At 41.0% G+C, this 23923-nt stretch overlaps 3 protein-coding genes across 3 annotated transcripts; all 3 read right to left on the bottom strand.

Moving 5' to 3' along the window:
- Nucleotides 1-2266: 2266 nt before the first annotated feature.
- On the bottom strand, nucleotides 2267-3506 carry acp5a (acid phosphatase 5a, tartrate resistant). Its single transcript, XM_079219635.1, has 4 exons — nucleotides 3406-3506; nucleotides 3158-3282; nucleotides 2712-3057; nucleotides 2267-2637 (listed from the first exon to the last, which is right to left on the bottom strand). The coding sequence occupies exons 3-4, from the start codon at nucleotides 2985-2987 to the stop codon at nucleotides 2398-2400; spliced, it is 516 nt and encodes a 171-aa protein (XP_079075761.1). The 5' UTR covers nucleotides 2988-3057; nucleotides 3158-3282; nucleotides 3406-3506; the 3' UTR covers nucleotides 2267-2397.
- A 2404-nt stretch (nucleotides 3507-5910) lies between these two features.
- Nucleotides 5911-16516, bottom strand: ilf3a (interleukin enhancer binding factor 3a). Its single transcript, XM_079220163.1, has 20 exons — nucleotides 16235-16516; nucleotides 15866-16007; nucleotides 15201-15312; nucleotides 14589-14782; nucleotides 14255-14423; nucleotides 13899-14121; nucleotides 11961-12052; nucleotides 11371-11466; nucleotides 11125-11236; nucleotides 10937-11034; nucleotides 10747-10855; nucleotides 10505-10645; nucleotides 8736-8926; nucleotides 8270-8389; nucleotides 7998-8129; nucleotides 7624-7773; nucleotides 7231-7357; nucleotides 7073-7111; nucleotides 6515-6844; nucleotides 5911-6342 (listed from the first exon to the last, which is right to left on the bottom strand). Exons 2-20 carry the CDS (start codon nucleotides 15973-15975, stop codon nucleotides 6236-6238), a joined length of 2652 nt encoding a protein of 883 aa, XP_079076289.1. The 5' UTR covers nucleotides 15976-16007; nucleotides 16235-16516; the 3' UTR covers nucleotides 5911-6235.
- A 2475-nt stretch (nucleotides 16517-18991) lies between these two features.
- On the bottom strand, nucleotides 18992-21695 carry ptger1a (prostaglandin E receptor 1a (subtype EP1); the record flags this gene model as incomplete). The annotated part of the gene is made up of 2 exons (XM_079220025.1): nucleotides 18992-19258; nucleotides 20817-21695. The coding sequence occupies 2 exons, from the start codon at nucleotides 21693-21695 to the stop codon at nucleotides 18992-18994; spliced, it is 1146 nt and encodes a 381-aa protein (XP_079076151.1).
- Nucleotides 21696-23923: the final 2228 nt, after the last annotated feature.

Raw genomic sequence — 23923 nt, 5'->3', positions numbered from 1 at the left:
CACTAGTGCTAGTGTCATTTCCATCCTGTACCTCTTTCGTCAGATTTCCCTGGGATAGTTTCAACATTTGAGCTGGTTCCTCTTTGTCAGCGTAGTTTGTCTACGTTTGATGTGTTACATTTCAGGGTTACTCTTGTTGCTTTGAAAGCTCATGTATGAAAATGCTGATTGTTAGCAACCATTTTATGATCATAGACACCATTTAAACCTGTAATAACTGTTAACCACTGCTTGCTTAACAATGAGCTAAAACTCACCTTTAAGCACGGTGGAACCAGTTTGAGTCGTCATCGTCGTAGGAACCCCAAATTAATTCAAATACTTGTGTTTATTGTATGTATTTGTTCAGCAAAGTCTTGGAAAAAAAAAGGTATATCTGCAAAAAAAACACTTTTAAAAGATATTTTGATCAAAACTATGAACATCCAGCACCATATGAGCAAGATTTCCCAAAAATGCCTCCTTGAGCGGTCACCGAGTTTTTCAAACTGTATTATGGTGCCCTAACAACAGCCCACTTACTAATAAGATAGCTTTTTGGAAAGATTAGGAATCTGCAACAAATCATAATAGAACACAGCATTTGGGTGTTCAAAGGAGTTTCAGTCAAAAAAACGGTGTTGTTCGGTTCAAAAATTTAGTTTACGTAAATACTTAAACTTAACGGTTACTTGAATTATGTTTCACACCAGATGCATCTTCTCACAAGGGTTGCGGTATTGTAGCAATTTAAATTAAGTTAAACAACGATGTTGTTCCGGAGATAATGTTGTTTTTTGTCTGATAATGGGCGCAGGGGGATTTTCACACCCTGTTTTTAAAGGATAAAGCTCCTTAAAGCCAATGATTAAGAGGATGATTGTCTCCCAACCCTTTTTTATATTGTTTTCTCATTATCTTTTAATACACGACTACAAAAATATCCCTTTTAGCCACTAAAAATCATGAATTTAAACAGTTTCTTACTTGCTGCAAACCTTTGGGCATCCACTGAGGATCCCTGTAGGTGAGAAAACATTTACATGCATACAATTACTTTAAATACACAGGGTGAAACCATCAGTCGTGACGTGCAAACACAAGGGTTTCTTTTGCTGTGCAGTCAGTTTACATCATCCAGGCTTAAGAGATCCTTACCAGTTCTTTATCCTCCTCGGGTGACGGCTTACACTCTGTGGATTTCTGACTGACGTTGACTCATTCACAGTTCCAGCTCTCAGTTTGACGTCGCATGACTCCAGCGGACTGTAGCTCATCCTAAATGGATCAGCAACACTCTTGAAGAGTCACTAAACCTATAAGAGCCAAACTATGGTAAAGACACTACAAACAAGGGGGAAAGAAATTATGCATTCAATAAGATTATTTCCAATAAGAAATAACATGCCCTGCCAGATTGGTGAACCTATTAAACATACACTGGTCCGAATAAGATGAGAGATCCAAAAATCCTGTTTCCATAAAAAAAATGAAAGGCAGTAAAGCCAAACGATCCAACATGTCAGCAGAGGGAGAAAAAAAAAGAAACTCACCTGTTCTGCCAAGTTTGCCATCATTGGTTGGCTGAGTTTATCCTGGTTGGGGTCACTGCCTGTCTGCCATTAGGTCTAATCCTCTGTTGGAAGGCCAGGTTGTTCTGTGACAGACAAAAGAACAGCTACAGTGGAAGTCTTGACCTCTCACGTCGAGCAGCAGCCAGCCTACGTCAGGATTTCAACTTTGCGTACGTAAGACTATGTACACCATGCATTTGAGGGGTGGCATTCAATTATTTGAGACATTTGCAAATGAATGCAATGAAAATGTGCACATTTAAGTTCATTCTAAAACACAGCTCTTATGGCTCCCATGCCTACATACCAGTTTTACATAATTCAGACAAATTATCCAAAGCCATAAAACCGGTTCATGTAAGACGGCATTTCGCTCAGCCTATCCAGCTATATAAAGAACATTAAACCATAGTTTTCTATAATACTCATATCATGCAATTTTGTCAAACAGTGGCTGCTTTGTTCTTGGTCATGTTTGCAATAGTGGCAGACCGATGCCGCTGACTCGACAAACAGTATAAGTGTTTGAGAGGCAAGTAATGCATTGAGCAAAATTGTTGTATTACCATTTACAACCCACATCTCAGATACTGTACCCAGTCACAAAGCATGAGGCAGTATGGCAGTCTTATGACTTGTGGTGCTGAAGTTTCTACCACAGACAAAATAAGCTAACGCAACACTTTGCAAACCACATTTATTATTTTAGCACAATACATTTACATGTTAAACTAAGAATCTTTTAAAATACAAATTTTGAAATATTAAATGTCAAAGTTTAAAAACAGAAGTTAATAGTTACTGTATGCAATTAGCAATTTGACCGTTGCTGTGATGAGCTAGTCTACGCAAAGACCCTTTGGGAGAGGACCGTGCGATAGAGGGAAGTGCCTTTAGCCTGGAAGAAGGTCATGATCATCTTGTTCTTTGTGACTTCTGCATGAACGAAGCCTCCCAGTGTTGAAGCTTGGCCGGTGAAGAACTTCACAGAACCTTTGGGAACGTGATTCCAGTGACGGACATCAGGATCCACGAAGTTTCCAGCACCGCTCACCACGTAGCCCACACCAGACTCTTCAATGTACTGTATGGGGACAAACACTTAATTGGGACAGGCAGCTTTATACCGAAAGGCGGTTACATTTTGCATGAACCAACCTGCAGATTGTGGTCGTGACCGCAGAGGTACGCAGTGGCATTGTATTTGATGAGAAGGGGACGAAGCCGCTGCAGGAGACACTCTGTGGGCCCGTGCTCAGACACCGACCACACAGGGTAGTGGCCGGCCACCAACAGGAAGTCGGCCTTGGACCGAGCCAGTCTCTGCTGCAGCCACGTCAGCTGACGGTTGGCATCCACCGCATGCAGAGGGCCTCTGGGCTGCTCATCCACGAAGTCATCGGAGTTGCCGCACAGCATTATAGTGTCGAGCATGATGATGGTCAAAGTCTTCCCAGTGTTGGGGATGTGGAAGTTCAGCTCATAATAGTAAGAGGGGAACGTCCTATTAAAAAAGGAAAAAAAAAAAAAAGGAAGAGAGCCGAGTTGTGAGACTTGAGCATTCCAGATATGTTTGAGACTAACATTTTAAAGTTGGTCCTTACCATCGGTCAGATTTGTGGCTGTACTCAATCTGGGCTTTGACATTCCCTGCGTGGTCATGATTGCCAGCAAGCACATACCAGGGGACTTTGAGAGACTTTGCCGTGTAAACAGACTCAAAAGTCTCCTGATGGAAGATGTGGAGGAGAAAGCAAGGTTTTTAACCACAACGTTGCTTAAAGCTTCCTTTCAGAAGACCTCCAAATAACGCAACTGACCTGAAACCGAGGAGAAGCTACATTGTCCACACCTTTGTAGTAGAAGTTATCGCCAAGGGCCAGAACAAAGTCAGCTCCCATCTGCTCTGCTACGTTGCTCATTTCTCGAGCAGTAGCCTTCTGCACAGCAGTGATATAGGGGGGATAAGGCACCCCGCCCCAGTCTCCCAGAGCCAGGAACTTAATGGAGGTACGGTTTGCTGGAAGGGAACACAAAACTAAATCTTAGGAGCAGACAGTCTGAAGAGCAAGACCTCACATTGATTATTTAAATAAATTAGTCACAAGAGATCATGAAAGCCCATGTGAAGTGATATGACATGTAAAGTCTCCACATCTTTTCCGACTATACCTTAAATAAAGAAAGTAGCACTTTGTAGTTTGGCCTTCTTGAAGAGTAAGTCGCTTTGGATAAAAGTGTCAGCTAAATGAAATGTAATACTTACTGCTAGTTTCCTCCAGGTCCTGAAAGGCAGTAGGATAGCAGTAGGCCACAGGAATGGCAGCAAACAGGATGGATACCAGTGTAAGTGCCATCTATAAAAAACAAAACCAATCAGAACTACAGTAAGCAGCAGAACATGAAGAAAGTCACAATGACATTTAGACAAAACAAAAAATGAGAGTAAAGACACACAGAAACAAGAAGCGAAACAACCCGCAGCTGCATTGTACCATGTGAGCATACGCTTCCCCTCTCCTCCCTGTTTCTCAACAACATGCTGTCTTGCTTTTATGCCTAAAGATGCCTTGTGATTGGCTGCAGCCTGAACCGGACATGTCCCAGCTGAAGCTAATAGAAGTTAATAAAAGCAGCCATGTCTGTGAGGCTGAGAGGGCCAGAGGTCACAATTTCATGTCTGTCAAAGCATACAATTGCATCTCTGTCTCTTTTAAAGAAGAAACTGTGTTCACAGATCAAATGACCATCAGCTTTAACAGAGTTAAAGGTAAAGCAATGCCCCAATCCTCTCCCATTAAAAAGAAAACAAACCTGGTTGACAAGAAAAAACACTTTTGTACAGTAGCTGTCAGTGTGCAGAGATAATGTCAGAGAGCCAAAGATAAAACAACACTTACAGCTGATAACGGGTGAGGTGAGCTCAGGATTACCTGACGGGACACTCTCCGTCCTCGCAGCGCTCCTCCTGCCTGCCTTTTATCAGGATTCCTGGAGGGACACGCTGCAGGGACATGATCATTGCTCACACCCTGACTCAGTCTTGGCAGGGCAGGGTCATCTGGGCCGCATGTGATCCGCAATGGTTATTATAGCTGGTGTCCAGACTCCACTTCTTCCACTTCAGTGTTAATCACTGTTTTCCTTCTTCATTTTATTTGCGTTTTTTTAATCTTTTTAGATAATTTGGGAACAAGAGATGTGGCTTACTGAGTTTATTTCAGAGCTTTAAGGCTGAGCATAAAGTAGGATAAATGTTGACGTCACGGCCAAATAGTGTGGTCTCACAAAAAGCTGCCTTTTTATTTATTTACTAAACTTGGGTTCCACCATTCTTATCTTATTTTAAATGAAACGGGACTCACTGCACATTATCTGTTGAGCAGCTAGAAGCCATTGGCAGTGCAATGTAAACTTCAAATTCACTTTTTGCAGTTTTACTCAAGCATGGAAGATGCAGATAACAGCCGCGTTCAAAACTTGTTGTGCTGCTCACACATGCAGGCCTGATTAGAGCAGCACTGCACCTTTTTTGTTTGTTTTTGTTTTTACACATACATGTCATGGCCAAGTTCACTTGTCAGGAGGAGTATTACTTAGTACAATTGAGGGGTGAGAGTGTCAGTTAATGTCCCATCAACACCAAACAAACAGCACGATTAACGTTGATTATTCTTTCATGGTTGTGTTGTACAGCTCTTGGTCGCCGGTTACATGATTGGCCACTGCAGCGTGAGGTCCAGTTGCGATTTTTTTTCCAGCACACCTCCGATCCCCACTTTTGCTGGTCAAATGCATTATCCACATTCTAATGAATGCGAGGTCCAGCATTTTTTGCCGCACTGGCAGTACACATTACATACATTCTAATTATAAGTACACCACCCCCATGTGTATTGCCTATTTTACATTTATCCGTTTGTGTGCTTCAATTTCCTCCCCGAGAAACCCATCTATGTTTGCAACTACACAACCTAATTTCCTCCCAGGGGTCAATGAGGCTTCATCTAATCTTTGCCAGCCACACTGTTGTACATATAGACCACGCACACTACATGGTGATACTACGTGCACACGAGACTGGCTGATATGGCATTCGCTGCAGAAGCCATTCACAGCACTCATGGCTGTTGCAAAACATTACCAGTAACACCTTTGTGAGGAATATCTTTGGTATTTTAGGGGAAGCATTGAAGACATGATTCTTAATCAAATAAATGGTTGGACAACAACTGTGACATTCAATATCAGAGCTCCATCAATCACAGTAATTAAAAAAAGTCTAAATTTGAGCAACTTCGTATTTGTGCATGAATTAGAATACGCAAGCTAAGAAACTTTGCTCCAAAAAAATTAATTTATTTTACAAGAAAGATTTGAGCATTTTATAGGACACAGCTACAAGCAGAAATAAAAACCAGGACCTACTGATACAGAACCAGTATACTAGATTAAAAAACACAACAACCCTAGAAACAAGACAGTATGTTTTTTTACACTCATGTCAACACAGACACGATGAGGGGTGGTGAGGAAGAAAATGGATATATCTTAATCAAAAGATAAGCCTGCATAATTAACCTACAACCTTTTTCACCAGATGTCAAAGAAGTGAGCTGAAAACACAACAAAAACACAAAAATGGCATAGTGCTGCGATAAAGGCTGAACACAATGTGATGATCAGTAATTCATGTCGCTGTATCCAGAGCATGAGCCCTGGTTTTCTCCTCCGAAACCCTGGTACATACCGTACCCCTGCTCATTCCCAGAGGACTGGTTTCCCCAGCCTGTGGAGTGACATCAAATCAGAAGGCGGTATTTTATGTATCTGATGTTGAAATATGACAAATGCAGTGACGGACCATTTATACATCATCATATACAAAAGCACTAGCAGGAAGAGACAAACAGTTTATTTGATTGCAGAAGTGGATTTCAACTCGCTACGTCTTTACTCACCATAGTTATTATACACTTGTCCACCGGTCACCGAGCTTGGGTAAGCCGTGCTATACATAGAGTATTCTCCTCCCTGGCCCTCATTCTGACTTTGGGTCAGCATCTTCTTCTTCTCATCTCCGTAACCGTAGCTGTAGGGACTCTCCTGGTCCGCAGGAGGAGGCATCGACTGGTAGCTTTCCGCTTGTGGGGTGCTGGGGTCGGCGCTGGCGACGGGAGGGGAGGAGTAGGTGTTGCTGCCCTCGGGGTAAAAGGTGCCGTAGCCGATGATGCTGCCTAATGCAGTGCCTTTGGCTGTGGTGCTTGCTGCATTATTACCATAGAGTTTATCTAAAGCAGAGATTAAACAAGAGCAATATTAATGCCATGTAAAATCAGTTGTTTCAAACAGTCTTCATTTTCATTCAATTATATAAATACAAAAATTAAACAAAGTCATGCGTAATAAATTCAATAATTAGAAATCAGGGGCCATGACCGCAGTATAACTTAAGACAGATATGCTCTTCAGACTACAGAGGAGAACATATAGGTTTAAGGTGAGGAGTGAACACTTACGATAATCTGCGCCAGTGTGGCCGTCATAACTGTAGTTGGCTTTTAAAATAAAAGGAGAAAAATTACTATTTAGTTATTTCTTTACACGTGTATGAAGAGTATTTTCAGGATCTTTTTATTAAACGAGGCCGTCGCCTTGAGAAAGCAAAACTATGTACTCTGGTTGTAGCTGGGTCCTGGTAGAAAGGGTTTGCCTCGACCCCGGCCTCGACCTCTGTTGGGACCCCAGCCCCGAGTCCCGGAGTCTGAAGGAATGCCACGGATAGTGCCAAACCCTGGGATGTGCTGTTGGACAGGAAGCAGAAGATTTGTTGTTCAGAGCGAATGCTTTTTAACAAGGGTGTGCTTCTCCGGCAATGAGGATGCAGTGGCTAATGTGTTAAGAGATGCATTTATACATTAAGATAAAAAGGAACAATTCCCCAAGTGAGCATGTATTCTTAATACACATTTATACCTTTACAATACACAACCTATAAAAAGCCATCTTCTAATAAATTGTCCACATCCAAACACAGACCATGTACACTCACGTTAACTAGATGAATTACCATGTCAGTGTAAGTGACCTTCTTCTTTGCGGAATTTCTGTTAATGTCGTCGTCTGGAAACAGCTTCTCCAGAGCAGTGAGGGCAGCGTGGGCCTTTGCTTCCTTCTTATTAGAGCCTCTCCCTTTGAACTTCTGCCCATCAACCTCCACCTAGACAGGAAAAAGATAACGCATCAATATTAATTTTGAAATTTTCATGCATTACGTTCTATCAGAGTCTAGTGTCAGCAAAGTCAGATGCAGTAACACTTCACACATGTGAAAATCCTTAGAGAGGAAAGAAGTGTTGTCACTTTTGTGTTTGCACAAAACAGAAATCCTTTGATTATCGTTGTAGTGTTTCCTGCTTCTTGCATATGATACCGCTGACTCACCTCCATGACAAAACACTTTTCATGGGAGCCCCCCGTCTCGGCAGACAGTTCGTACTTCAGGCTCCGGCGCTTCTCATTCAGCTCCATCACAGGGTTCTTGCCCTTTTTGGTCAAGATAGGACCCTGAGCGCTCTGTTCAAAGCAAATTGACAAACAATGGCTGTAACACACATGACTATCAACTTTTTACTCTCACTTTATTTTCTCTTTATGATGAAAGCAAAGCCAATGACAGCTTTATTGTATGGGAGTGTTTAATAAGAGACCCATACGTCTTCTGACGTGGTAGAGGCCGTGCTGGCAGCTTTTACCAATTCCTGGGTTCCTTCAACATCACCAGCAGGCTCTGCTTTAGATTCTGAGCCTGTTGGAAGACCGAGATCCTGCAAGACCTGAGAATTACAAATGTCAAAACATCAACATCTCTTCCTTCAGTCACACTGTGGGCTGTAATGGTGAAGAAACACCTTCAACAATCACAACAGGCAGATGTTTCAGGTGTTGTGTCACTAAGCAATGTCAATGCCTTAAATCTGGGGTTTGGTTTTTGTGGGTGACGTGTACGTGAGCCAATCACTAAACTACAACAGAAAGTCAGACCAACAAAGTCGTCAAATTTGGGTTCGTCATTGTAGCCAATAAGAGCGAGGACAACGTGATGAACACAATGCTATAGCACAACCCTGGATGCTATGCAGGCTGATTAGGAAACCTAGATAAACACACAAATGGCCTTGCCTTGGTGGCTACATTAAGTTTGGCAGCTCGTTTGGAGGGCCCCGTCGCCTCGTAGGGCTTCCCATTTAAGTCCACAGCCATGTTGAAGACCGGCTCGTGGACTGGACCCGTCTGAGATATAAGGCGGTACTCCAGGCCGGGTTTGTACTGGTTCAGACGCATCACGGCATTCATGCTAAAATCATCTGTGACTACAGAGAGAAGGAACAGGTAGAGAAAAGGCAGAAACATGAGCAATAAAAGTACATGTAGAAATTAACCCATCTTAATCCCATCAAAAGAAGAGCATTACGTTTATATAAGCAGGGTCAAAACATTCCTAATTCAGTGCACTAAAAAGCTATACATAAAGTTGAGGCCGTCATAAGGGCACAGGATCTGTATTGTTGTGATTAACCTCCAACATGCACTGTTGACACAAAGGCTGTGTACTCGTACTACTGTGTACTACTTGATGTAATGTGCTAAAATGTCCTTTAATACTCTCAGACTACAACAATGTTGACGAAAGCACAAGTAATTTACTTAAGAAATATGCAAAAATGTATAACCCTGCTGCGCTGTAATAATTTCTTCAATAACTATGTACATTGTGTTGCCAATTTATTAAGTACAGAGAAATTAGGGGTGACCTTGAATAGTGACTCGTTTGATATAAGGTGCCCGATTCGACTGCCAATCTCACGGTTGAATCGTCACAGTGTTGGGAAGATGTGGTTATTAAGCATAACATTAATAATATTAATCATTCCACTCTGACTGCATGTGGGTGCTGAATGTTAGATTTTACCCAGAATTTTGGTTTGGTTTCTCCCAATAAATCATGGTGTTGCCTATTTTGGTATAAATATCAGCCTATTAATAATAGTTAATACAAATCTTAAAATAACTCACTTGCTTTCAATCAATCTCCTTAGTGTGCAGGAATAAATCACCATTAGTAGTACTATCCAAATTTGTGGGACCATCGGAGCAGCCTCCTGGCGACGGCCTCAGAAAGGCAAAATGACAACATAAGGCGACTTTCAAAATCAAAGAATACATTTATTAATCAGAGCACTCAAATAAAAACTTACTGCCAGAGCGCTAATTATATTTTGAATGTTTTTCTGTCAAAATCAGCAGCTGGAGGCTCGTAGAAACAGCTGTTTGCAACTTGCAGCTCTCTCTCTCTCGAGTCCCTGTCGACTTCCTTCTGTCTGTGAATAGCTTCAATGTGGAAATAAATTCAGGGCCGGCAGTTCTATTTAATAGTGTTCTGTCTGTCTATTGATCTCCTCTATGCCGTTTCAGTACTATGGACAGCGTCGCACCGACACAGACACACACCCACTATACACAATAAATAGCGTCAAACAATCAGTAAAAAAAACAAACAAACATAATTTGACGATAGGCCAGTTTTGACCAATCAGATTCAGTTATGTAAATTCTTAGTCAGGGACACCCCTAGATTGCATTATATTTAGCAAAGTGTTCATAATAAACTGGCACCTCAATGCATGTGGATGTACATATAGTGTATTTGTACAAACCGTCAAAATAAACATTCAATTGGATGGAAAATAGAAAGAGCTAAATTACACTCAGTGTCTTTAAAATAGGTGAACTGGCAATATACAGTAGTATATTATAACACGTGTAAAATGTCAGGTTCAAGTGGTGCCATGAAGTTATGAAGGTAAAGACTTAAATAATATATCCACAGCTCATTTCACAGTTAAAAGGGCTCACAGCCTACACCAGAGCCTCCGATATTCATTACTAACATGATTTCCTCTGAAAGCGCTTCTGGAACTTGAGAAACTTCCTCTGTTTGCTGTTGAGTTGGGGCCCCTCCGCTTCCTTCTCCATTTCTGTGTGAGGTCTCTTAGATGGCAGGCTGAAATGTCCAGCAGGTGGTATTTGGGCTGCAGGAAACAGCAGAAACGAGCATAAGAACAGAATCTCCCTCATCAAAGCTTTGAGTGAACCGCACAAAAGAAAGTAAATGTCACAGATTGATAGAGACCTGTGCCTTCTCTGCTGCTGGTTCCTGCTGATTTACGTGGCTTCATGGGTTTGTAGTCCATCCCCAACACTTTGTGCATTTGTCCAAATGCACACAGCCTCAAGGCAAACTAAGGAAAAAGTAAAAGTTAAGAGACTATGCCCATTAATATGAGTGTGATTGGGTGCATGTCATCGCATCCTCATGTTACCTGAGCACTCTGTGTGATGTCTTCCCGCTGCTGCAGAGTCAGAATGGCAGTGGCGTCGACCGTTTCCTTCTCACATGGATCTTTTATTCCGGGGCCATCTTTGAACAGATAGTTACCACAACGTATTAATGTTGATGCCATTGCACAAACATCCATTCTGGTTTTCCAACTCAATAAAAAAAGTTCACCTTCCAAGAGGATTCCAGATGCAACACACTCCAAAACCCTGCGCAATGACTCGCCCGCTCCCATTGGTCTCTCAGACGTACCGATAGCCTTCTCTACCAGTAGTTCAAGAGGCTATGTGTAGATGAGACACAGAGTATAGACACTACTTATCAAGATCCGAGGTTTTGATCAAAGAGCTTGAGAGGAGTTGTCAAACAAATGAGACTACATCCTAGAGGACAAAAAAAACAAACGTGCAATCTCACCCATCCTGAGAGTGGCGTCCAGGTAGGAACACGGTTACACAAGTCTCTCATGATCCGGATCACAAGGACGGCAGAACTCAGATTGTTGACTTTGGCCTGGAGACACAAACAAAAGCCAGTTGAGTCAGAGGAGCTGCTGCCTCTGATGCCACCTCAACGCTGGGCTCTGAGGCTTCACAAGACGACATCGAAAACAAAGCACAGACAGGTCAGAACAACTGAGACATCTCCAAATCAACAACTGTTAAGACAAATACATATTATCACACATCTTTGCTCACCTGTCGTTTGTTGTGGACAAACAGTTGCTATTGAGAGAGGGCATTTTAATAAATCATATGCTGGTGTCAATACCAATGATTTATCAAAATTTGTCATTGTATGGATCAACGGATCACTCTTCATGAGTAAATAAGTAAAACTCTGAAACTTCCGACACGCTTTCCTCTTTCACAAGATTAAGGACAACATCAAACAACAACAACTGAGGGCACATTTCAGAAGTGTTACCGTCTCTAAATGGAAAATAAATGGAGACAATCCAAAGAAATAGCTCAACCTTATGTATAAATAAGGACGTGAATGCAAACCTGGAACCACTTGGCGTGGCGGAGAGACGCCAAGGCAGTTAGGCATTTCTGCCTGTCCAGAACGTCCGGCGGATCGTTGACTGTTCGCGTTGCTATTGACGAGGTGGGGTAAGAAGAAAAGGTACAGTTTGACCAAGGGGGTCGGCTCTGTCTCACAGCTCAGGGAGTAGCAGCGTTCCCCAAACCGGCAGCAGCGGGGAAAGGGGGTGCCATGTACTTATTGTTTAAATCTTTGGTCACAACAAGAACAATAGTCACCGGTCACCGGTCACCGATGCAAGCTAACGTTTCCAGTGTGTAAAAATTGTCATAAAGACAAAGCAACATTTACAACATTGCATTGTGTGTTGTTAATGTGTGCACTTGGTAAACTACAATAAATACCCCCTTTACTCAGCCCCTCAGCTTGGGTTTGCTGCTTCCCCCCCCTCCTGAGACAGTGGGTCCAGTTGGTCAAAGGTCCAACGTTCCTAAAAACTTGACAAACTAAAAGGCAATCAATTGTAAATCATAAGCATTTAGATAATCTTCACGTCTGTCCCACACTGCAGCAAAACTGATGGAGCCCCTCCTCTCAAACTTGCGTAAATAGGCCTTATGAAAGACATAAGTGGCCATACCAGCTTTGTTAAAGTTTTAGCTAATATTTTACACGACAAATACAGTTCAACTAATCTTTTCCCAGCAAGTTTTACACTTGTGGCCGTTGACTTCCATTCTGCATGAATCAACTGTAAAGTATGGTTGCACAACTGAAATGATCATTATCGGTACTACGCATCCTTATTCAGGAAATATTATGTTATGGTAATATCTGTTAGTAAGAGTCTGTTTTTCTTAAAGATCACCATACGAGTAACTATAATTAGATTATATAATGCTAATAACAATGTTAATACACCTAAACTGACACTTATATAAAACAAACAAATATATATATATATATATATATATATATATATATATATATATATATATTTGTTTTGTTTTCAAAAAGATCACGTTGATAGGATATAATGTAATTAGAATTCTAAAATTAATTTCATGAGCAGACTACAGCAGCTTCACAAAGTGGAGCTGAATGGTTTCTTTACTAATGGCAATTAGCGCGATTAGTAATTAAATGCATTGGATAGTGTCAGTACTGCACCTGATCAAGTCTAAATTATTGTGGCAACAAAATTCATGTTTACAGATATTACACCATTTTATTTTTTGCAGTGTAGTAAATGGACTAAAAACTGCACTGAGACGGGTATGGATCCGTTTGTGGGGCTTTAGCACTCCATGACCATTAAATTATCTTATTTAAGCTTTACATCTCATGCACAAACAATCCACTCACCAATACATTCATCTATAAACAAACAGGGATTTGATTGTTTCAACTTTTTTTCCTGTCCAGTTAAATATAAATGATTCCAAGGGAAGCCACAAATGTCCTTATTGTCAGTTTCATAAATACATATATGTAGATATCAGTTTTGCTGCAGCTGGTGCTAAATGGATATGTTCAGCATCAAGTACATGCAATGCGTGCTTTAACTTGTTATTCTTATAAAGCCTTCACTTAAAAACCATTCAATAAGAATGAACAGTGTTTTTTTTATGACTGGCATTGTTAAACAACATGTGCCGAATGCATCAGCGACTACAGAGCAAATGTAGTGCTGGCAAACGCCAGTTTGCCCCAAAACGACGACAGGACCATCGAGTCAGTGAAGAGCCAACATCCATTGGCTGGTCACTGACATCGGTCTGAGATAGTCACTGTACAAGCTCCACTGAGGGTTAATGAGATGAAGATGGACAACATTTGTTGAGTTCGAGTTGTCAGTGCAGAGTTACAGATCAGTGGAGCAGTACAGTGTCAGCATACTGAGAACACACAGATCAAGCTGTGGTAGCTGATGTTGGAGACTCAACCAACATACGTACCGTCTTCTTTTTCCTCTTCTTCTTCGTTTTCCTTTTCTTCTTCTTCGTTTTCTTCTTCTTCGTTTTCGTCTTCGTCTCCTGCAGTTTTACTCTCTTGCCTTGTCCTGACAAGAGGTGATGTCAGGTGGATAGTGAGGGTCCGGGATGACTCCTTAGTGCTCGTCACAACAAGCGCTGCATCCTCTGGACACTGGCTTACTGTGTACGCGCCAGCTGAATTTGACTATTAAAAAAAAACCAAATCATTAGGAGAGCAGAGAGTGTTAATATCTACGAAACAACAATAATTAATTTTAAATCAGTGACATGTTTTTATGGAGAATGGCATGAAACAAAATGCAGGTACTCAGTTCTACCTCTAACTGTGCAGTTAATTTTCCAGCCACTTGATTGAGCAGAGTGATGGTCGGCTTCTTGGAGCAAAGCAGCACAAGCTCCAGGTCCTTGTCTCCCGTCAGCAGGAGTCCCTTAGCCACCAGGCCGACCCTCATAACCCCACGCAGGATACGCTCTTGTGAATCAACACTTTCATAGTGAAGAGGAGAAAAGAATAATTCAATTATTTATAAAAAGAGATAAGAATGTTGAGTAAAAAGACTAATTTTGAACACCACTTGATAGACTTTTTTATTTATTTATTTTTTAAATCATTGGGACAACTGCCACAGACCATTTAGAGATGTCGCTCACCTCTCTGGCTCTGTATTTAGTTTATTATCTTTCGGAGTATCCATCTGGTCAGACACAGTCTTGAGGGCACACTCCACACGGGAGACGATCGACTGCACCGCCTCCAGCTCCTCTGGTGAAGGATATACTTCAGAGTGTTTAGCCATCACGTGACGATCATGTGGCCCTGTGCGCACCTGTGGGACCGCAGCTTCCTTAATTGGGAAATCAGAATAGGAAAGGTCATTGTCAGAAAAAAGAACAGTGTACATGATGAAATAAAGCTTTTGTTTATACTGGAATCATAATAATCTATTTATTACAGAAATAACATAATATACAAGTATTCATCAAAAGCAGTTCTGGCCACTTGGTTGTATTATAATCTCAAACAATAATTAAAAATAGAATTGGGAAGTAAAATATGAATGGTAACAGTTAGGAAGTGGATGTTCTTTTTAAAAGCACTTGGAAAAAAGAAACATGCACCTGATAGCACTTTTGTGCAAAAGAAACTGGAAAAATGTCAGTCTTAGTGAGGAGGCTTGAAGAAGCAGGTTAAGTAACTTCAATTAAAAAGCCTATTAATGATCAAGTCTTTGTGGAGGACGCTTAAACAGGTGAAACAAGAACCTCATGGTGCCGATGGTCCTCAATCTCCTCGATAACAGCCATGTAATCATGGTACTGTCTCAGCTCCTCCTCGTAGCACAGGCAGTCATACCAGTAACGCAGATCCTCGTATCTGGAGAGAGGAAATTACAAAATGAGGACAGCTCTGAAGACAGGCTCCAGCGTTCAAACCAAAAGCAGGTGCTTCAACAATGCAACCAGCACGACAATCATCACTTTGAACATTTAGCAAGAACCTATAAGGCTTGATCGATCCACTGTGCTAATTATTATATACAATAAAGGGGACTTATTACATAAATAAAAAAGGGAAAATATACCATTTACTGATCAGCTCATGTGCAAACTCACCTTTACCTGAAGCAAAGTTTATATTTTTCAAATGTATAACTATTAATGTGTGTTTGTTTGTGGCATGCAACTGCTTTTTTTTATTACTATATATATATATATATATATATATATATATATATATATATATATATATATATATTTATTAAACCTAGGCTGTATTCCCTTGCCCATTTAACTTGTGATATGTATTTTTAATATAAAGTATATAGACGTGGCCTAACTAACATTGTCATACCAAATACATTGCCTTGTTTTTATTTATTTAAAGATAATTAAAAAGCATTCCCTGCATGCTGTGTGGGTAAAGTCACCTATCAAAGTCGTGCGGGAGGAGGCGGTGGCCCTGTTGAATGAGGCTGTCCCAGTACAGCAGCTCCTCGTACGCCTGGTGCTCGTCCCACTGCGTTTCAGCGGCAGCCATGCTGTCACGACTTTCGGACCGAAGCTAGCACCCTTTAGAGAGGGAACACACTTTGTTAGTGTGCGCACAACTGGCAGCATGTCATTACATAAATACAATACATGACATAAACGCATAATGCTGGTCTGCTGACAGCTAACGTTGCGCAATCAGTTCCTGGTACAGACTACACAACGTGTGCGTCAATGTTGGCAGTTTATTCCGCCTCAAATGAACACAGACGATCCCCACACAGGGGCCCAAGGGTCCCGTGATGTACCTTCACATCCGATGTTCAATGCTGAACGTCGGGTACTGCGGCGGACGGCTCACGTCGGCTATAAACCGCTAATGTTTGTAGCACTTGACGCTCGCGAGCTAACGGTTGCAGACGTTGGCCAGCACGCCGGTGCAATTATTGTACATTTGTCATCAGGTGTGTGGATGTCGCACGACCCCGCTGACTTCCGCCCCGGTTCCGGTTGAGTAGTAGACGCTCACCACCGAGAGCGGGCGAGTAAAAATACCTTTTTCGCGGTAACGTAACGTTAGCTACCGACCATCAAAGGGTCACTAGGCCTGAGGATGACGTCGCCTTTTCTTCTTCTTTGGTTTTCACTGGCCGTGAGCTACGAGCGCCTTGTGGTGCACGTCGCCACCTATGTGGCACAGGCGGATGTAAAGGAGACTTTAACTAGACATTCCTTAAATCAACTAAATAAATACAATCTCACTAAAAATCATTAATGCAGAATTCACGTATCCCTCAAGTAAGGTTCTCAGGTGTAATGGAGGATCTGAATCTGGATATGTGTATACAAAATAAATAAAAGAAAATGTATCATTGAACCAATGTATAATCACTACTATATTATGTTCATGTACATTTTGCTTGTTGAGGTAAAGTGGTGATTGTATTTAGTGTACTGCCACCCGGTGGCTTATTTTGTTATTGCTTTCTTAATTATTAAATCAGGACCTCAAGTCACATGTAGTATCCCCAGCATGGCATCATTGTGGAAGTACATGGCGACACTGCAATATTAATGGTAGAAGCAATAATGACAAGCAGACATGTTTTACCTTGTTGTTCTCCTCTTAATGCCTTGACAGTGTTATTGCTTTGGCTCACTTTCACGTCACTTTGTGCTCTGTCAAACCTCTAAATTCGTACACGAAGCGTTGTCATTGCATTCAAAGAACAAAAGCCTCATTCACATGCAGTCCAGGATATACAGGCACAGAGTCAAGGTAAGTCAGTTTAAAAGCCCAATACACACAGTCACACATCTCAAGGGCCTTTATAATCGGTACAGTTTAATGACAGAAAGACAGAAGTTTGGGTGGAGCTGAATCTGTAGCAATAGATGTTATATTTTATTTTTAATGTATAGTTATTTATTTAAATTGTAGGCTTAATAATTTGTTATTATAAAACAATCCAGGTGTTGAACAGAATGCAGGATGTTTATGAGTGTATGACACACCAGCAGTGTCAAATGAGCCCTTCAAAGTGAATCAGATATCACTACCTGTTTCCAGGTCAGCCAGGCCTGTGGTTTAAGAAGGAAAATATGTTTCTGCCGCCAATGTGGTTGGAAAAGAGATGACGCAGGAGTCCACCCAGACAACAGATAAAATAGGAAGCTGGTAATAATAGTATTTCATTGAAGCCTGGCACCTCGTCTAAAGTCATAGTTAGGAAACAGCTCACATGAAACATTAACTGAATTAAGCCAGAATCAAAAAGAGTCGCTCAACAACCTTCTGGATTGAAAATGTTATTATCCACATGACCTTTGTGGATAGTCCTTGATTTGTCATCATTTTCATCTAAAGTGAAGTCCAGAATGAATCAGCAGGAAGTCCCTGCTACAGATCTCACTGTCCTCAGAGGGAAATCATGAACAAGCCAAGTATAGATTTGTATCATTAATACTCAAGAAAGTGGATAATACTGAAGTACTGCAATGCAAAATTATCTGTTGCCATATTTGACTCTGAAACTAATGAATACAACTGGTTCAATTCACACTTAAAGCACTGCTTAGCTGCCAGAATAGTTGTATATAATTAAATGTATAACAGTTTCCTAACTTCATCATTGTATGTAGTGCAACACATTTATTAACACAACAAATACCATCTTTCTCCACTATCCTCAGCCTATTTGTCATGGAAATTGAGTAAAAGACAATTAGTCAAAAATAAATGTGGAAATTCACATTCACATTACATGTTTTATTTACATTCAATTTAAAGTTATTTACATATCCTCTGTAAATTGAGGGTATCCAATTCAAGTATTAACTTATACAATCTTACATGATTTCACATAAAACACTGTATAAACATATGGAACACAAAACACTCCACAATATTTGAATATTAACATTCCTTCATGAAATACATTCAGCAGAATAATGAACATTAAGATTACAATCTAAATACTGCCTCTGGTGGCTACACAGATCGAGCTCCGTTCTTCCACATTTATCTAATGTTAGAACCACTAACTGTTTATCTTTTACATCCAAAGCTGGTGTAAATGAAGTTGAGAAGTAAAACCAAACAATCCTCAGTCCCTCTATAAAGACCACTCCTGCAAACGTTATAGTCTCTCACAGAGCTTTGGCCGACATCTCCGCCTTTACCATGAGTTTCAAATGAGAATAACAATACGGAATGTTCACTTACTATAAGTAAACAATAGACAGTTAGATGTGCAAAATCATAGCATTAGCTAGCTTCCATTAGAAAGGTCAGACAATGGAGTAATTCGTAAACTTTGATGAAAGAAGAGCATGAAAGAGATATTTGGATTTAATTCATGAAGCATTCCCAAAGTGGACCAGCTTGACCAGCAAAGTGGTCAAGCTGCTAATCTGATCGACTCCACCATCGCAGCCACAGTATATTTCCTTCGACGTGCTTCTGTGTTGGTCCCTCCTTCTAAACGTCTTTAGTAGTTGAGTCTTCGAATGTTCAATGATTACAAAGTACATCCTCAAAATACTTTATCGGTCTTTCTCTCAGCTCAAACCTGGTTGACCTTCTTCTCTGAGCTGGGAAAAGAGGTGGGCTCCCAGCGGCCTAATATATTACCCCTCAGTCCTGCCTGGCACTTAGCGATGAGGTAGATTTTGCGGAGGACAGTGCGGCGCAGCAGGATGTAGACCCAGGGGTCGAGAATCTGGTTCCATGTGGCCAGCCTCACACCCATCACCATCAGGGTTTTGTAGCTGGACAAGTCCTCTCCAATAGATCCTGTATAGGAGCGGATCACCGACATCAGGCCAAAGATCTGCAAGAATTGTGTGCTTGCAATTAATAAACGATGAAAGAGAGAAAAGATCAAATTACTTTTAAATAACAGCTTTTTCAGTAATAAGAACAAACTATTTTTTAAAGGGATCTGGTTTGTTTTGTGAGACACAGTAGTAAGATGGGTGAGCACCCTCAGTTTGGTATTATTTGTGATATGAATACACCAATGTTGTTTTTACATTATCACATTAAATATCATTGTTGCATCCATCTCTGCAATGACAAGGATCCCCCAACAAGCTACACACCTGAACTGATAACAGGTGAGGCTCAGCTTTTCCTTTTGGTTAAAAAAGTACTAAAAGTGCCCCTCAATGCCTGTTATTACTAGATTACAGTGTGGTTTTGATATCAAGTCATAACATGGGCAGAGTGTTTATTGGCCCTGAAGGTGAACTAATGCGAGACGGATCAAGTGTTTCGTAATTTACCCTGTTGACCCCATTAAGCTGATATAAGACTTTATGGTTGTATAAATACTGAAGGCATCTGAAGGAGCTTGCAGCATAATCTGCCATCAGTGTTTGTTACACACTCCACAGAAATAGATTTTTATTTTTTATATTTTAGTCACTCTCTTCCTGTTGATTGTACACTGGATCCAATATTTGTCTAAGTCATCAGTATTTGTTATCATTATTACTGTTTTCCTGTTGAATAACCATTGATTAGAACAGATTTTTCTTTTCAGATCTATCCAATTATTTTTCTTTTACTATTATTAATCCACAACAAGGTAAAGTGGAGAGAAAAAATACAAAAAAGTAATAAGTATTTTGCACTCTCATAAGTGACATAATCCTGAGAGAGAATCCTCTCCAAAGATATAGGCATTAAATGACCTAAAGTCCTACACATCCACACAGGTTATCTGGTTGATTAAAGCACTTGGCAGCTATGCTGGGAATTACATGCAGTCCCCAAACTTTCAGCACCAATAAGAAACGTCATCAATTGTCCCGTCTTACAAGTGCAACAAAACTGACAAGACAGTGAAGGACTATTGATATATTATATTGAGCTGCACCATTTCAAAAGCTGATAGTGGTTTGTACCGATGAAAGACTTATAGTAAAACTGGGCTAAACTAACACATGTTAGTTTACTGACACATTAAATGAGTGCCCTTAGAGTGACAGTTTATTTTTAGAAGAAAGGTGCACTGTACATACTGCAGCTGCCCTTACAAAGTACATACTGTAGCATGCAGTATGCATTCAACTGGACATACTACTTCATCAAAGCATCGCACCTTGAACTTTGACCATCTTGCTCATATTCCCAATGTGCAGAGGATTGTGGGTCAGAATAGCCAGAAAAACATGCTTGCTTGCATATTGCACAATGCGACTGGATGCAGAAGAAAATCCTGGTATTTCTTTGTATGCTGCATTTGACATACTATGTATTGAAACAAACACATTATTTTCTCCAAGCATACTTAATAGTATGGTAGTATTTTTATTGGAACTCACAGATGATGTAATTTTGATCCGACTGCATAATTCGCTCTCGTTGTACTTGCTCGTACTCACCAGCAGTGGGCTCCAGCAGATGCATGAGGTGACCATGATGCCGACCAGCTGCACCACCATCTCTATGTCATGGGACTTGGCTGAATGATGGGAGCCTGGCTGCCTCCTAAGCCGAGCGAGCACCAGCGTCAGTCCACTGATGGTGTTACACACCAGCGCCACGGCCAGCGAGGTCAGACCCAGTCCAGAGAACAGCGCCATGAACGCCAAATCCACCTCCCGAGTGTCACTGAGCACCTTAATGAAACACCAGGTCCCTGGGTCCTGATAGGTGTAAGAGCCCAGCTGAAAGCACGGCAGCATGGCCACGCACAGAGCTGCCAGCAAGATGACAGACAGGCAGATCTTTGTGCGAGTTTTGGTGACCAGGGATGAGTGCAGCAGGGGCTTAGTGACACCCAGGCAGCGCTCAGCCGCCATGGCGCAGCCCATAAAGAGTGGACACAAGCCAAAGAACACCATGCTGCCCCCCAGGAACTGACACATCCCATCAGAGTCGTTAAAGTCCTCTCTGGAGGTGTGCCCCACACCTCCAGAGAGGTAGAGTCGGAGAACCAGGGCACCAGGGATCACATGGCCAATGAAGTCTATGACCACCAGTGAACTGGCAAAAAGAAGGAATGTGGCTTTGGTGCGCCTGCGCTGGAGAGAGTAGGCATTGGCCAGGATGAAGAGAGCCACGATGTTGGAGATGATGCCCAGTGTCATGGACAATATGACGACAATGATGCCGCTGGTGGTGGGCTGCACGAAGGTGAGGTTTCCCTGCTGTGACAGCCCTTCAACAGCCACCCTGGCCTCCACCTTCCCTTCGCTGTCATTGGAGAAACGAGGGAGCAGCGGGGAGGCTGAGGAGTTGTAGTGGCTCAAAGCTAACATCACTAAACTCTGAAGGTCAAGAGGTCCATATTTAAAGGAGGCTGCAAGAGAAAGAAGATCACATTTGTATTAAGCATATGAGTTGTGGACAACATCAATAGAATACTGGTGATTTCATGATTAAATAAGTATTATAAAAACAGCAAAGCCACTCGTAAATAGATGTTGAAAATTCCTGAAGAAATAATGAACGCAGATGTGTTGAGTGGTTTAGTTTGGCTGGACAGGTCATGAAAAATACAAATATATTAAAACACACTACGGCTGAGCAATACTTATAATATACTGTGACCTTAAGGTAACTACTGAACTGCTAACATATATGATTATCAACAAAGATCTAATTATTTGTATCACATTTATTCTGGAAAAATAAATAATAAACCTAATAGCTGTAACAATTTAGACGTACCGTTGAATCCAATTGGTTAGTATCTTTGTTTTGTTTTTTGTTGTTTTTATTTTAATTTTACTATATATTTATTATATATTAATATTTTACTTATTTATTTTGTTAGACGTTGGTATATCATCATGCAAAATGTATGATATGATTTCAGTGAGAATATAAATAAAGTTTTTAAAAAGAAAGAAAACCTAAGGTCATAGATCCGGACATATATCAGAACATGGTTGTTTTAAGTGATTAGAAGACAAAAAACGTTATAATATCTCACTGAATGTTAGTTGTGCAAGAGAAGCCATTAGATGGCGCGTGCAGAATATTTTCCATTTAAGCAGTGTTAAAGAAATTATGAACAGAAAAAGTATGATAACAGAATAATTATCATATATTTTGACAAAAATGCAACAAGTCCAATCTTGAATTGATCCAAAATCGATCTATTTCAATCTTTTTTCAACCATTAGTTTTAAAATGAAGAAATGCCTCACCTTTACATGGTCCAGATATCCTTCTCGGTCCAGCTGAACAACCAGAAAATAGCTTTGCTTGTCAAACAGATATCCAGAGATACTCCCCAAACAGGGTCTATGAAACTATTTCAGCAAAGTCCACAAACAGATGAAAAAATGTCTGAAGAGATATCATGTTTCCCTTTGATAAAGTCCAATGCATCGATGTCCTCTGCGGAGTGGTGTGCATGGCTGAACCCGTCCGGTTGTTTGATGGTGGCTTTAAGGCAATGAAGGATTCCCACTGACACTCAAATACCGAGTCACGTTTTTTTATATCTCTGTGCGTTCAGTCTGTGTGGGCGTCTCTGCTGCTGCTCTGTCTCCCTGAGTCAAGTCTCATCCGCTTTGTGGCGCTTCTCTCTGTTTACATCGACTGTCACTTAAATACCGTTACGCACGGTAGGTGTGTCACCTTTCTAAGAAATGATCTCAAAGTGGCCCGTTTTGTCTTTAGGCAGCAGCAGGACATTGTGTGCATCAAATATGTAAAGATGAACATTAAAAGACACCTTGACTTGGTTAAGAAACAGCTAACAAGGTTATAATTGGATTTGTTTCCTTCCTTGTGACCTGATGTGAAGACCGTGTTCAGCCTTTTGTTTCTGGAGCCCGGATCGACGTTAATAGATTCAGTTTCAGAGACTTTTTTCTCCGCTGTTTGATGCGCAACTCTGTGCTCAAAATAACCTCTGTGGTATCAATTATCTAGAGAGATCCAGTACATGGTGGACCAGTCGGGTTTTCGATTTCAGTTTTCTGAACAAATGACCTCAGTGGCATTATTATTTAGAGTTTAGTAAAACCACTAGTGGTCGAATTATCTGATATTTTGTTTAGCATTTGTTTTTGTGATCCAAATGCCTTGATGGAAACTCACAGGAAAAGTGTGGAAAAGTCATATTATTCCTCACAAAAGCTCCAGATGTTTGTCAAGGACACTGAGGTTTTTGCAGCTGCATTAAGGAAACATGTTAATTGGTCTGATTGACTCATTGAAACCATGCATTTCTGGTTGTGGTCCTCTTACTGCAGAATGGGGACAGGTGGTCATGTTTGTTTTAATTTTTCAGGGAGCTGACAGCAGCTGGACACATTATTTCACAGGTTGTGGTTTGGAAACAAGAGCAACAGTCTGCTGGTTTACAGGGAAGAGGGCGAAGGTCGCCAGATATATAATTCCATGACATTTTTGTTTGAATGTAGGAATGGTGTTGGTGCGCAACAGTGTAATAAGGCTGTGCTGTATTTTGAAGGTGTACTATTATTGAAAGAGAAGTTTATTCAGGGATGAACAATACAAACATTTGACA

The sequence above is a fragment of the Taurulus bubalis genome (assembly GCF_910589615.1).
Source record: "Taurulus bubalis genome assembly, chromosome: 6".
Lineage (NCBI taxonomy): Eukaryota > Metazoa > Chordata > Actinopteri > Perciformes > Cottidae > Taurulus > Taurulus bubalis.
This window is presented reverse-complemented; position numbering and strand designations above follow the sequence as displayed.

Excerpts from the sequence above, each read along its gene's own strand:
- acp5a (XM_079219635.1), bottom strand. The coding sequence starts at position 2,987 with ATGCTCGACACTATAATGCTGTGCGGCAACTCCGATGACTTCGTGGAT. Across the intron at positions 2,638-2,711 it reads GTCACGACCACAATCTGCAG|TACATTGAAGAGTCTGGTGT; the intron begins GTTGGTTCATGC and ends GTCCCCATACAG.
- ilf3a (XM_079220163.1), bottom strand. The coding sequence starts at position 15,975 with ATGGCTGCCGCTGAAACGCAGTGGGACGAGCACCAGGCGTACGAGGAG. Across the intron at positions 14,783-15,200 it reads AGGACCATCGGCACCATGAG|GAAGCTGCGGTCCCACAGGT; the intron begins GTTCTTGTTTCA and ends TTCCCAATTAAG. Across the intron at positions 6,845-7,072 it reads CCACACTGGCGCAGATTATC|ATAAACTCTATGGTAATAAT; the intron begins GTAAGTGTTCAC and ends TCTCTGCTTTAG.